The following is a 14,931-nucleotide window of genomic DNA, read 5'->3' as shown; positions in this document are numbered from 1 at the left end:
AAGAATGAAAAGAAAAACTTGCTCTTTACAGAGTTTTTGCAATTTATGTTTTATCTAAACAATGTAAGAAATACTTAGAAACTGAAAATATTCAATTTTATCCAAAAAAATTATTTTTTAATAATATTCTCTTACAATGCAAAAATGAACTAAGTACGCCAAATTATTTTACCTTACGTTGGCAGTTATGTGTCAATTTTTCGTTAAACCCTGCTATTAACACGGTATATTTTTAAATAAGTAATTAAATATTATAATAAAATAATTGCAAGAATTTACATCTGCAAAATATATTATAAAGTATGAATCATATTGAAGTTATTTAATTTCAATTATTTATAAGTTAATAATAAAATTTAAAAGTAATTCGTTTTATTAATTCTGATATAGAAGATAATATTTTGCACCTTGTAATTCTTTACAAACTGTAATAAAAAAATTCATAAGCTCAAACGTGATAATCAGATTGTTTAATATTTTCTATAAATGTGCTATATAACTAATATATTTCCCTTAACTAATCTTTAATTTTTTAATTATTTTAATGCAGGTATATTGATGAGAAATGAAATATACATTTTTTTATATTTTTATACAAAGTGTAAATATAAATATTATAAAATATTAATTTCTTTATTATCTAGATTTTTAATTAATTGAAATTCTTTATTATTTTAATTATCAAGACAGCGTTTTATAAATCTACGAAAGTCATATATCATTTGTTCTGTTTTCAACTTTTACAACGTATCAGAGTAAATAGATTTTAGATTTTAGACAGAAGATGCTTCTTTAAATTTTATTATTAGTTACTTTAAATTTTATTATTACGTTACATTAATTATGAAACAATTTTTCTGTAAACATTTATTTATAAACTTTTATAATAAATGTATACTTATGAACTATGCACAATATACGCATTACGCAGTTAGATGTAATTTACATAGGTATATGTATAAGTTTGAATGTATGATTAAAACAACATTGGAACTTTATAAAAACAGTAACTTTTGCTAATTATTGTAATATATTTAATAATATGTAATACTACTATAATAATACTAATATAAAATGCCATTAAAATTGTTAAAATAATTGTAATAAAAAGAAACAAATAAAATGTATGTAAATTCATAGCACTTCAAATTTATCAGTATTTTACTGCGATTTGACATTGCATACGTACTCTTTATTTAATGCATTTGATTTAGTTTTGTTGAAATTGATATCTAAATAGATAATACGATACGAGAACTCAAAAGATTTCATAATATTTCTCTTTAGGCGATACCACGTACATCGCATGTGATCTGAATCAAATTAAAATTAAAATTAAAATTAAAAAAAAAAAGTTAAAATAGTAAAATTTAATTTCTACGTTTTACAAATGCATCAATATGATTGGATTAACTCAACAAAAATTGCAATAATTGTTGATGTTTTTTCTTAAATTGGAGGTATTGCTTATAGTTTGGTCCGTTTTTTTTTAAACTTGCGTCTGACTACCCCACGCTCTCGAAATTGCGGATCTCGTGAGTTTTTTACCGATAGTTTGAACAACAAAACCGATCCTTTGTAACCGATCGTGATTCAAAATCTTCCTTCCGTCGAAAATATACGCTGGTTTCATCATATCTGCATAAATCTGAGTGTAATCCAGTTCCTAAAAATTATATAAAATTTACTATATAAAATTATATAAAATCTTTTCTTACTTACGATAAATTCGTCCCATTCTGTACATAAAACTATCGCGTGTGTATTCTTCGTTGCGCTATAAGCATCTTTATAAATACTGATTCGACTTTTTATATTTTCAGGATTGCTCGTTATGTTTGGATGAGTCAAGTCTTGAATGATTTGAGTTTCTTCAACCTGTGAGTTAAAAAGGCGTCGTGTAACAAGCATAATACACTTATTGACCATTACTGATTAGTAAAATGTATTTTTTCAATTTTTATCTAATGTAAATATTATTATCTAAACTGAGAACAAAAATATGGAAAATACAGGATATAATATTACATACCAAAATATTTAAAAGAAATAATCTAGATTTTTAACTTAAATTGAAAATTTCTAAGATCTTAGAAGTTTAATTTAAAGAGGAATCGATAAAAAAAAACATCAAATGCCACTCGTGATAGATTGTAATCAAATTTAAAGAATCTATTGTTAAGAACAAGTTCGATACATCTGAAATACATTGTACATAGAAAAGAGAAAGAGCTGACCTTGGGATCATAAATGTGAAGAACAGCGCCTTCGTCCAACAACGTCTTGGCGACGTGAATTGCTGGTGATTCACGCGTATCTCCTGTATTTTTCTTGAAGGCGAAACCCAGCATGGCGATCCTCTTGTCCGTCACAGTGTTAAAGAGAGATTCTATAACTTTCGCAGAAAATCTTGACTTCTGATATTCGTTCATATCAATCACCTGTTGCCAATATGCCGCCACTTCGGGCAGATTTAAGCATTCGCAAATATATACTAAATTTAGAATGTCTTTTTGGAAGCAGGAACCTCCAAAACCGACCGACGCGTGAAGAAATTTTGAACCGATTCGAGAATCAAGCCCGATTGCTCGTGCGACTTCGGATACGTCGGCACCCGTAGCTTCGCACACTGCTGATAACGAATTTACACTGGAGATGCGCTGAGCGAGGAAAGCGTTTGCAGCCTAAAATCAGAGTGAATATAAATGAATATTGCAATTTATCAGTTTATTCCTTGAAAGTATTTAAATTTAATTTGATTAAAAAGTTACATGTCTCTGTCTTATTTGCGGAAATACACTTACTTAAAAGATTTTATGAATAATATTATAACAATATTAAATTATATACTTTTATAAAGCAAGGAACTATAACAGCGATATATGTGTAAACGTGTTTTAAATTGATAATTAAAACTAATTAACTAATTTTTTTTTTGATGAGTTATATTTTATTTTTAAGTAATTCAAATATGTATAACATTTAATTAATTACATAAGTCAGTAAAAATATTGTTTCAATAAAAAAAATTTAATTAAACATCGCAATTTCCTTTACATTGAATTTAAGTTATTTATTGCGTAATTTATCTACACTTGTGAACAGTATGTTGCAAGACAATCAATGAGATTTACACAGCTTATTTACATATAGCGACACTGCTATTACGACCAGAATATGAAATGTATGATTACTTACTAGTTTCGACAGTTCTGAGCTCCATGTATTAGTTGTTAAAATATTTTCTCTTGGAATCCAATGTTCGTAAACTTTACAAAGTTCTTCGATAGCTGCCTGTCCTTCTGGCGAAGACTCTCCGCCAATCAACACTCGATCTGCGTTGACCAGATCTTCTATAGCGGTTCCTTCGGCCAGAAATTCCGGATTTGAAAGAATCTGAAAAAAATTAATATTCCAGTAAATATCAAGGAAATAAATAATCTCAGTGGATATGCAAATAGATAAATAACGCGCAATAATAGTAACCATCTGAGCGACGAAAAGGTCATGAATAATACGGTGTAAAGCAAGAGCGTTATCTTGAATAAACGACGATTAATTGAAGCTTACTATTAGCGGTTCGACAATCAATCAACTACAGGCACAGCAAAAACGCAGTAAAATCTTGCATGCCGTGTGTTTTATCGAGTGAATTAATTCCGAAAATGCGATTCAACCTTTTACAATTTTTACGCAACATTATGTTATAATGTTGATATACTTAAATGCATATTAGAAGTAAATATACAGAAAGAGATACTACATCTTAAAAATTAAATGTATTAAATAATGTATTAATTGTATTAAATAGATTCTACAGAAGATAACCATTAGAAAAACTGTCGTACTCTTTCGTTTAAATTATTGTGAAAAATAGTTATCTTACCTGATAGGAGACACCTGGCTTGTGATTAGCACGAAGGATGTTCATGATACTCTCGGCCGCTCTTACCGGTACGGTACTTTTTTCTACCACAATCTTATCTCCAGTTGCAACTTCCGCGATCATTCTGGCAGCGCTTTCCACGTATTTCAAGTCCGCTGCTCTTCCCTTGCCGTTGCCGAAGGTCTTCGTCGGCGTGTTCACCGAAATAAATATCAGATCGGCCTCCTTGATCGCTGTCTCAATATCGGTGGAGAAAAACAAATTTTTTCCACGACATTTTCGTACCACTTCGTCCAAGCCCGGTTCGTATATCGGCAACTTTTGTGAATTCCACTGTGCTATTCTCTCCTTGCTCTTATCAACGACAGTCACTTGAATTTCCGGACATTTCAATGCAATAACGCTGCACGTAGGGCCACCTACGTAACCGGCTCCGATACAGCAGACTCTTCGGATTCTTGTCATTTTGATCGACTGCAATATTATTTGACAAAACGTTACGTTTACAATTAGTTACATTTGAACTTGTACCTAGAAAAATCACGGCAATAAAATATTTAGAATAAATATTTGATCATATTTTATATTAAATAGAAGAATATTTCTTGTAACTCTTACTTAATTGAAAATAAAACATTGGAGCAAAGGGAAATTCAATAGCTTAAATTTTACTCTTTTTCTTTATTTCATAATTACTATTACTGTTAAATCTATTATATAAACAGAAATATATATTACTTTCTCTTGATATAATTATATATTGTTCAAAATTAGAATCAAATAAACAAAACTGTACAATACATTATGTTATAGTTTTATGTCAGATTTTTGTTTGCAAATGCTCGGAAGCTGATAAAAATATATCTGCGGGCTTTTTCAATATGTGTCATGACAACGGAAGACCAAATATATTATCTACTTGCTTTCTTCCGCTCGCTCTATCATTATTTGACAGTATATCGAGACCCTTCCGTCTACATTCTTATCCATAATATTACGTGTAATTTATTGTGATACACCAAAATTGTTTTTAATTATTAGAATAATTAAAAACTATATTATTTAGATATCTTAGGTAAACATTGAAAAATGAACCGATAAGCTTCTGTTCCTAGGCCTTTGTTTCGGAGCACGATTGGGCGCTGCAATATGCTCCAATTAAAGAGATGTTCCAAAGAGAATCGAATGTATAATATCTTTTTGTTTGTTACCTGTTGTAACTGAAACAATGGATAATTCTCTGGTGATCAGCAGAAATACGACATGTAGATGGACGGAATGCTGAGTGCGGCGAGTTACGGTCTAGCACAATCGTAACGCAGCTTTCACGATAAAAAAACAATTTCGTTCGCGAGAGAAAACTGCAGTGCGGCGATGTTGAGTCGCGTTGCACAGACTTCTGCCACTCTGAACTCTTTGGACGCTACGCGTCCGTCATTTCGCGATGCTACGAGGTGTCGAGGGTGCAACCAGGCCGCGCCATTGTGGCCACGTTGCCATGTTAGAGCGTCACAAGCGACACAAGCGCGTGCGTAAATAATTGGCAACGCTGTAATTCTTTCTGAAATCTTTTCAACCTCCGATCAGCTGATACTTTCGCACGTTTGTTGTTTGTTTTTCAATTGACTCGTCCCCGGAAATCGGTCAATCGGTGTTTTTGCATAGAGGGGGATGGGGCATGGGGCTCCGAACAACGGAACTTACTTACTTACTATCATTGCTGGACAATACAAAGTGTCGACGTCGTTCATTTGACGTCTGACGATTGGTGCCAATGGTGCCCGGCGCGCTAACAGTAGTATAGCCATAGCCTGCAGCTAGCAGCGGTTCGAGAAAACACGTTTAACACAATTGAACGAGTGTCGTTATCAAATCGCTATTCTTTCCCGTCGTACGTAAAATGACCGTCCGGTGTACCGTTAGCTGTTCTCCGAGCATAGATTGAGCCCCACATCCAGCCAGGCATAAGCACATTATAATGGATAGCGTGACAGTAAGTAGACTTTAACCTCGTGAACCATGCACATCCTCAGCTACCGTAATCTTTATTGCACAGTATCTCTTGATGATACGATATACGATATATCTATAATGTTTAATAAAATCATTATTAAAGGCTAATTCAAAATATATAATAATTGTGGAACTTGCAGATGTATATTTAAAATAATAGAAGTATTTCTCAACTCTTATTCTTATTAGTTGAATAACGCACATTGAATCAATTTTTTTTTAATTTTCAGGGAATAATTTATGCAATATGTCGAGGATTTATAGACAGCTTGAAGGGTACCGTCGTTCTTTTCTACATGGACAAGCAAATTAACGAGAAATTAGTTGGCAGATCTCCTAGCCGAGCAGAGTTGAGAAAAAGAGATTTAGTTTTGCCGAGTCCCGCCAAGCATAAGCAACGGTATCCTTATTGTTTACAACAAATAGATACAAGAGAATTTTATAGTAAAAAATTTATGAGTTTACTCTCTCAATTTTAGGGAATCTATGGTGTTGATGAGAACCATACAATGCTGCGCATTGAATGGCGGAGTGTTTTGGGCTAGTATACTGATATTTGATTTTGGACTCTTGCCATTTGTTAAGTACTTACTGACTATTATATTTGGCCATTCTCCTGGCATGGGCCTCACCGTATGGTCATGGATCCAGCCATTTCTATCCCTTACATTTGGGACAATATGGGTGCTACCACTGTTCTTACTCAGCAGAATAGTCAACAGTTTGTGGTTTCAGGTAATAATTTTTGTAAGAAATGTAAAAAAAATTATTTAATGGTACGGTAATGAATATTAGAGCTTATATAACATAGTATAAATACAGTATATTTATGTATACAAATATAGGACATAGCGGACAGCGCTTACAGATATAGACAAGGAAGACCGATGCTTCTATCAAGCGTAAGTAAATTAATAGCTGACACGCTTTTCAGCGTATTGGTTCAAGCATTGTTCTTGGGACAAGGAATGTTGACGTCTAAAGTCCCACTACCGCCATTGGGGGACATTCTTGCTCTTGTCCACATGTGTCTTTTATACGCTCTCTATGCCTTTGAATACAAGTGGTTCAACATGGGTTGGGAGTTACATAGACGATTGACTTTTATTGAAGGCAATTGGCCATACTTTTTAGGCTTTGGCATGCCATTAGCGGTACTTACCCAACTGCCCAACTCTTACTTTATAAGGTATGAAATAATATTGTTACTTTTAAAAAGTCTCAAGATACAATATTTTATTAAAACAATATTTTATTTTTCAGTGGCTGTGTTTTTTCTATTTTATTTCCACTGTTCATTGTAAGTGGAAACGAAGCAGAACCTGTAACTGGAGTATGGTATGTCTCTTTTACGTTAAAAATAATTAATAATATATTTTTTTGTACTATTTATGATATTTAACATGATTTAAATAATTGTTTCAGTGATTTCCAGCTAAAATTATTTTCGCCAGTAATTGCAATTGCAAATACATTGTTCAATAAAACCATTGGACGGGCCAATAAGCGATGGTAGTAAAAATGAAAAAGAAGAGTAAATGTCTAATTTATGCCTAATTTGCAACACTTTAATGCTCTCTAATCACCTACTTTTGTTTACAGGTAAGAGTTTCTCTCAAACATACCGCCACCCATCCGCGTGGCGAAGAAAAGAAGGTTTGCGCGCGGGAGAAAGCGATGTGCGAGGAAACCGCCGCACCGCGAAAATGGGGGCTGTGTGTGCCCCGGGTTTTCTCCCCGTGGAACGGACAACGAGCCCGTTCTTGCCCGAGCCGACAAGAAGCATGTGATAGTCGCGAAACATGGATAAATGCATAACAGTCTCCCAGATGCAGGCGGATACCGGCGCGCAGATCCCCCGGCTCGACAACACTGGCCGCCCCTTCTCGTCGCCCCCGTGCAACAATTTCCCCTTGCCTACCTACCCCCTCTTCTCACCTGCCTGCCTGTGCCTGCCGTGCCCCGTATGCCTGCGTATCCCGTTTTTCGAGCACCTGGAACCGATCAGCGAATAGGTGAAAAGTTCGAAGGGACTCTTCGAGAAGTCGCGCGCGTTTACCTGATGACGCCCCGAAGTGCAGATGTCGTCATTTTCAAGGGGCGACTATCGTGTATAAGAAATCTTACAGTATACGCAAGATTCTTTCATATCTTAATCCACTACTTTTCCCCAATTTATGCTAAATGTAATGGAATAAGAGGAATATGAATCTTTGAAAAAGAAAAACTGGATTTACTATTAAACAAATTATTAAACAAATAATTGGTAAATGTTTAGTATAATGCTTTTCCCTCCGATTAAATGTGCAGTATTTTACAGCCATAAATTATCATTTTCCTACTTACCGATATCATAAAACTTTGGGAAAAAATAAAAAAAAAAAAGACATGAGTGACGATTTTCCTTCTCAGAATGTATTTTATGCATAAAAATAAATTCACAAAATTTCAAGAAAATCGGAGGAGAGAGCGTTATACTAAACATTTAACACTTGTAACATTTATTTATTATCGTAAGCTATTGAAAAAAAGGGCAAAATTTTAGAATCAATATAAATAAAAGAATTAAATAATCCTGTCAAGGAACGTTATGCACGGCAAGAATGTGGCTAATTTCGTTACGGCACATTTAATTTTATCTTCGTGCAAAAGAAGATAAATCACTCGACCCAAACGTGGTTATAAGAAACCTAAAGACCCATTTAAAGATTAGGCATGGCATAAGTAAAATCAACCATGCCGTACCGTACGCCCTTCTTATTATTTTGGCCGTAATACGAATTTTACGATTCGTAGTTCACGGCTTGCCGCGAGATCTCCACCGTGTCCTCCTGTCGACCCTTAACAATATAAAATAGAAATAATGCAATTATGCAAGGAGATCTTGAAGCGCTAATAGATCTTGATCCGTAGGCTCTTCTTTCACTGTATAAGACATCAATGCATAATGCCTGTGTAAAGCCGCAAAACCTAGGCCTGGATCCGTTTCCGTTTCTGTCACCGGACTTGTAGCTCGATCAATTACATGATTTTTGCTTACCTATAACAATATAATTTTTAAATAAAGTAATAAATCTTTTGACGTTTTAAATAAATTTTTTAGTTTCGCAAGATATATTATTTGAAGTTAGTAATTTATCAAATTAAAAACGAATGTATTGCTTAATTCTGGAGTATTCTGGTTAAAATATCTACTAGATTTAATTACTTTTATTTTTTCATGGCTATTAGCAATTATTGATGTTTTTAATAATTTTCTTCTTTCTTAACTCTATTAAGAATAAATATAATAATCTCAGAATGCTATATGCATACTTCAAAACGTTGTTGTTTGTACATAGCCAATTTACGTGTTCCTGGAGAACTTTGTATTAGATTTTGTACAGTAGGATGAGAAATCCCAAAGAAATCTGCACCCTTCGGCACTATTGTACAAAGAACTGGAGAAATTGCTGCCAGTAACTTTGAGTGGCATTCATCAGGGCTAGATCCAACTAACGGTTGATCCAAGTCGTTATCGGATACTATTTCAAATCTATAAATAAAGTTATGTGTGTTCGTATGTTTATTCCAATTTCTTCTAGAAATAACCCTCTTTTAATTGCTACCGTAATCTCTTATACCTTGGTTTTGGACCACCGTCCAATATCTTGCAAGTATATAGGCTCTTTGTTCTTGGATCTCTTAAATTTGCGTACACTCGCGTGCTGCAATAACCCACTGGAAATATAAGCTCTTCCGTGTGATACGCTATTCTATCCGATACCACTTCACCAAGAGAATATATTGTAAGATCCCCCAAGGCTATGGGAAATATTGGTCTTCCGTGTACATCCAATGGAATCAATTGTACCACTCTTCTAGCCGTTTTGTTATACCTTTTTGTCTTGTTTTTTGATTCTAAGACAAGTTGAAATCATAATTCTTACATAAGAAAGGAATATAATCACTGCGTTACAAGTATTCCTTATTATACAGATTACAGAGTGTTAATTCATAGTACTAACTTTGACATTGGCCTATCAGACTTTCGAAATATAGGGGCCCGTATTCTGAACGCACTTTTATTGATAAATACGCGCATTTATTTCGGAGATTCTATAGTATATGTAACGCAAACTATATTCTAAATGCATGCATTTAGCGATAAAAATGCGTTCCGAGTACGGGCCAGGATATTTTTACAACTGAATTTACTATAAAAAAATACCTGATCCATCTGTAGAGGTTCGCTTTTTTACTGTTTTCTTTGGAGTAGTACATTCTGGATTAAGTGATGGCGAATTCGCATTACTCGTTTGCGAACGTGCTAGACTTGTCGAATTAGATTCCATCTCCCCCTGTTGTTGACATAACTTGCGCAGAAGAAACAGCCTCTCCTCTTTAACCAACATCAAATTCTCTTGCATGTGCGCAACCTGATCGCATAATGCTGCGTTTTCCTGTATCAGAATTTAGATTGCAGTCAATTATGGACACGGTTATATTTATAGAACAGAATAGGACATCTATATATAAAAATGTCAAAATATGCCGTGTGTTAAAACTCACGAATACGGTATTCTTTACGATCCTCTTAAGTTTTCGGTATTTCTTTTTGTACTTCAGATTTTGCTGCAGCTCGGCATTTTTATGATAATCGTTGTAGTAATTATCGTACGCTTGGGCCATATTGCGTTGTTAATAAAACATTGTACTTGTGCAGATTAAGAAGCTGTGCTGTATCGCCTTATATGTATGGCCCGGGGCCCGGGTCTTGGCCAAGGCCCGACAGATAGCCCAAATCTGTCTATTAATATTTGACAATTAATTTGTACTTTCACCTTTCACTTTTACTCGTCTCGCGGTTAATTATAATAATATAGTTGGACTCGCTCCTAACTACTAACCTAACCTAAGAGCAATGTCTGTCGTCTCTGTCGATAAAGTCGGATATATTTACTATTTAGTACGGACTCTCTCTCTCGCTCATGCGTTCGGAAACGTCACCCGAGTTTCTCTTTCTATCTCAGCGAGTTAGAAGGAGAAGGGAGTATACCCGTGTCACCCGTGTGTACCCGGGTACTGACAGAACCTAGAATTGAACAGATTTTAGATAATTTGCTGGAAATATTTCTTTAGAAATACAAATAAACTATGATATATATATATATATAGCTTTTCGTATATATATAACCGTCAAGTTTAAAAGGAATTTTTAGAAAATGACTATCTTTCTTCAGACAATAATTAAAACTTACGAAAAAAGCTTATTTAGAAGAAAATTGAAATTGCCAATTACATAAGTAAAAGAATTTAAACATTACTGAAATATGTTAATGTGGTGTGATGAGAAAAAGAAACACTAATGTAAATATATTTTATTGAATATATATGCTAATGCAATTCTCTTTGAAAATTCTTGCAGATTTCCCATTGCACTCTTGTAGAGATGAATTGAAAGGTAGGACTGAGAGGGTATACAAATTTGTAGAACAAGGTTTATTTCGAAAATACGATTTATTAACCTGCCGAACCTAAATTCTGTGGCGCGCTCACACTCATTTACACGCGCTCATCTCATTGTCGCACGTTCTCACACTCGCGGTATATAAAATCTATAAGTTCGCTATGTATATATATATAATATATATATATATATATATATATATATATATATGTATGTGTATGTGTGTATATGTATACACATACGCACGTACACGTACACACACTTAAACACCGTGACTCGTAGCTTGCCTGATAAATGTTACGCTATCCTAGAAGTCGTGTTAATTACTAGGTGGATGCGCGAGTTGCTCGATCGTGCGCGATCGTCACCGTCGTCGTTACATAATGGATTACACCGAACTCTGCAGGACACCGTGATATAGTACACCGAAGACACACCCAATCTTCACTTCGCGGTTTATCTTGCTTCCACTTTATATATCTTAACTCATTTCTCTCGTAAAAAATGTATATCGATAGCGACGATAGCTCACACTCTTGATCGTCGGTGGAAATCTTGTAAAGAAAGGAAGAGAATGTATCATTATAGAAAGATATACTTTATAGCTCACAATTTTTCAAGATGACGATCTACTGAGACGCATATTCTGAATTTAACAAAATTTGAGTCTTGTTTAGAGTATAAATATTCACAATATAATATTTGTTTATATATTATTTTAGCAATAAAAATTAAAAGCATCTTTTCGGTCACTCGAAGATAAGGATGAACAGCATCTCCAATTATCATAATTTATTTTGGAAAATATCGTATCAAGCTACTTGACTTTTATACATTTTTGCATAATTGATTATGTATATTTCTTGAAAACTATAAATGCTTTTTTTTCCCACGAACGATCAATCTTTTCTCAATCGCATCGAACGATATTACTCTTATTTATAGTCCAACGGCAGATTTCGTGTCAGCGAAATTAAGCTATAATAATCTAAAAATTCATTTTCCGATCTTATCAATCTCGCAGTTAGTATAACTGTCTCGAGACAGAAAGAAAATCTCTGTGCGCACACGCAGATTTATTTCTATCTGATCAAAACTACTCGTTCACATTCTCAATGTAACTTTCTCGATTAGGCTCTGCATCGTAGGCGAATTTTTATCAATAAATAAGTTAATCATCGAAAAAACCGTGCCGCCCAATAAACCGTGCACACTCGGTGATACAATCGAATTTTTGTGATAAATACATTTCGTACAATAAACTCGAGTAAAATTAACATTTACTCCGGTATGGCAACAACAATTAAATTTGTTTTATTAGCTTCTATCATAAGTAAAAATAATTTATCTAGTTCACGAATCCGCACGTAAACTAGAAAACGCGAGAAACTTTTTAATCAGTCGTTTCGAATGTTACGACGGTTTCAAAAATGAAGATGGTTCATTTTTCGTCGAAGTCATATAAATTGGTTGATTCGCGTTTTCTTTCGAGTCGATCGGGTTTACATAGCTGATTTTACGAGTCACTAATTATACAGTAATGTGTAGAGTTAATTCTAGACGTAAGCGACGATATAAAGAACGAATTCGTAAAAGTAAAAGAGTGCAGATGACACATACACAGTTTATATTGAATGCGAAGAAAGTTAATTTTTAACCGTTTTAAATATCAATAAATATCATCTTTTTAATTAGAAAATTATGAAACTTAGACAATATTATATATTTGAAACATTATATCTGTATAAAATCTAATAATTTTAGGTTTATGTAACTTTTATATTATTTTGGGATTTTATCAGTTTTTCCAATTTCAGAAAGAAAAAAGCAATTATTTAACAGTTAATTAATTAGCATGAATAATTTATATATACATTCAAGTTAAACGTAAACTCCAAGTTAAAACGAGTTAATTTATGATAAATCTTGAATATATATCATGTACCATAAATGTGGTTTCAGGAGCATATTCTACTCGACATGAATGAAATGAGCAAAAAAGTTCATATAAATATTATTAAAAAAGTTTATATGCCCAGAAATGGGAAAAGTGAGAAGCTCGCTAAGAAGACGAGTAGTTTATTTTAGCTTTGGTTTAAGATTTGTTTTATTTCACTTTTATTTTCTACTGTTTTATATTGTTGAAAATAAAATAATACACTTTGTATAATTAGCTTAAGTTCCAACCCAGTCATGATTGTAAACGACGTATTTTTGGACATATCTTTATATGAACATTTTTGCTAATTTTGATGAGTAGAATACGTTTCTGAAGTAGCAACTAGCATTTATGATAGATTCAGTATATATACATATGTGCATTTGTCATTTGCATGAGTTTTGTCCACTTACAGTCGAGAAAGAACCCGCATCGTATAAATCAAACATCGAGAGCGACATACATTTCAGAGATGGTTACTCTTAATTCTGGTTAGTCGAAAAATTTTTAATTGCAGGAGCGATTATTTGCCGACTTAAGTGTAATTCCTTAGACACCTAAACCAGTCACGAATTTACTGAAAGCGAATTACGGATGCAATTAACGTCCCCAATATACGAGTGTTAGTGTTACATTTAGATTGCATTCCAACTTGAAGTAATACTGCTTTCAACATCGACATGAATGCAATATAGGAACTTAATAAACAGTGCATGGCATATACATATATTAACTTAATTAATATATATAATTAAAAATAAATTGAAAATAATAATTTTTTATATATAATTTGAAAGTCGCAAAAAGAAAATAGTTTTCTGAAAGCAAGTATTACGACTATTCTCGTTTGTCCGCATTAAATGACTGATGAATTTGCCAATTTACGTACAAAACGTATATAACGTGTAAAAGTGATAAGATTATGATAAAAAAGTGATATTTCCGGTTACATTTTTTCTGATCGAGAAAATTTCTAAAATTTTATCATAACAGATTACAATTGAAGCGATTTGTTTCCAGAAGCAAGATCTGAATCAGTCGTTTAAATCAGTCACTCAAACATTCTTACTTCCTGTTTTCTTTTTATCTATATTAATCATTCCGCGATCTAAAAATTTTGATATTTACATATCAATAACAAAGAAACGAAATTTCAACATAATTATACATATACAATAAGACGAAAATATTTTGGTAATGTTATAGGAAAGGGCAATCATTTGTTGCAAATTTTATATTTAGAGATCGATTTGATATAAATAACAGCTGAATGAATAAAACGTTTTAAAGAAGCTAGGAAAGTATACACACTGCGAATGGCATATTAAAATAGTATAGATCTATTTTGGAAGTGCTGTGCATTGTATGTCTGAACGAATATCTTTTTTTTTTTTTCAAAAATTAATATTTATTTTATCAGTCTAGTAATAGGTGTCGAATTATATTAAATTTATTTATGAGATTTTCGTATTTTTTTAAAAACAATAAATAATTTAAAGATATTCTCTTGACATTAGCAAATTAAAAAATTGATTATATGTTGCTTCGAAATCACATGAGCCAACAGAAGATTAAAACTAATTATTTCGCTCCAATTTATATAACTTTTTTATGTGTCTTTCAAAATAGAATTTATTTATAAAA

General features: G+C 32.9%; 3 protein-coding genes across 7 annotated transcripts; 1 reads left to right on the top strand and 2 right to left on the bottom strand.

Moving 5' to 3' along the window:
• Positions 1–1,460: 1,460 nt before the first annotated feature.
• Sgl (UDP-glucose 6-dehydrogenase sgl) lies at positions 1,461–5,370 on the bottom strand. 3 transcript variants are annotated; one of them, XM_077402594.1, is made up of 7 exons: positions 5,098–5,370; positions 4,982–5,028; positions 3,887–4,360; positions 3,199–3,396; positions 2,238–2,684; positions 1,723–1,878; positions 1,461–1,666 (listed from the first exon to the last, which is right to left on the bottom strand). In XM_077402594.1, the coding sequence occupies exons 3-7, from the start codon at positions 4,349–4,351 to the stop codon at positions 1,490–1,492; spliced, it is 1,443 nt and encodes a 480-aa protein (XP_077258720.1). In that variant the 5' UTR covers positions 4,352–4,360; positions 4,982–5,028; positions 5,098–5,370; the 3' UTR covers positions 1,461–1,489. The 3 variants fall into 3 exon arrangements, with proteins under 3 accessions (XP_077258720.1, XP_077258719.1, XP_077258721.1); XM_077402593.1 differs by lacking the exon at positions 4,982–5,028 and having other exon boundaries at positions 5,098–5,369; XM_077402595.1 differs by lacking the exons at positions 4,982–5,028; positions 5,098–5,370 and adding an exon at positions 4,810–4,956.
• Positions 5,371–5,483: 113 nt separating this feature from the next.
• On the top strand, positions 5,484–7,890 carry Tank (EI24 domain-containing protein tank). 2 transcript variants are annotated; one of them, XM_077402598.1, is made up of 7 exons: positions 5,484–5,879; positions 6,130–6,299; positions 6,379–6,634; positions 6,745–7,088; positions 7,163–7,237; positions 7,325–7,411; positions 7,502–7,890. In XM_077402598.1, the coding sequence occupies exons 1-7, from the start codon at positions 5,865–5,867 to the stop codon at positions 7,503–7,505; spliced, it is 951 nt and encodes a 316-aa protein (XP_077258724.1). In that variant the 5' UTR covers positions 5,484–5,864; the 3' UTR covers positions 7,506–7,890. The 2 variants fall into 2 exon arrangements, with proteins under 2 accessions (XP_077258724.1, XP_077258723.1); XM_077402597.1 differs by having other exon boundaries at positions 7,325–7,433.
• On the bottom strand, positions 6,655–10,813 carry LOC143895482 (transforming growth factor beta regulator 1). 2 transcript variants are annotated; one of them, XR_013256335.1, is made up of 6 exons: positions 10,451–10,813; positions 10,110–10,341; positions 9,523–9,799; positions 9,215–9,434; positions 7,959–8,939; positions 6,655–7,893 (listed from the first exon to the last, which is right to left on the bottom strand). XR_013256335.1 is itself a non-coding variant. In XM_077402596.1 (5 exons), exons 1-5 carry the CDS (start codon positions 10,568–10,570, stop codon positions 8,769–8,771), a joined length of 1,020 nt encoding a protein of 339 aa, XP_077258722.1. In that variant the 5' UTR covers positions 10,571–10,813; the 3' UTR covers positions 7,895–8,768. The 2 variants fall into 2 exon arrangements, 1 of the variants encoding a protein (XP_077258722.1); XM_077402596.1 differs by lacking the exon at positions 6,655–7,893 and having other exon boundaries at positions 7,895–8,939.
• Between the last annotated feature and the right edge of the window lie 4,118 nt (positions 10,814–14,931).

The sequence above is a fragment of the Temnothorax americanus genome, unplaced genomic scaffold, assembly GCF_048541705.1.
Source record: "Temnothorax americanus isolate GAGA-0224 unplaced genomic scaffold, ASM4854170v1 Scaffold16, whole genome shotgun sequence".
Classification (NCBI taxonomy): domain Eukaryota; kingdom Metazoa; phylum Arthropoda; class Insecta; order Hymenoptera; family Formicidae; genus Temnothorax; species Temnothorax americanus.
The sequence above is the reverse complement of the archived record's forward strand: the minus strand, read 5'-3'. Positions and strand labels throughout refer to the sequence as shown.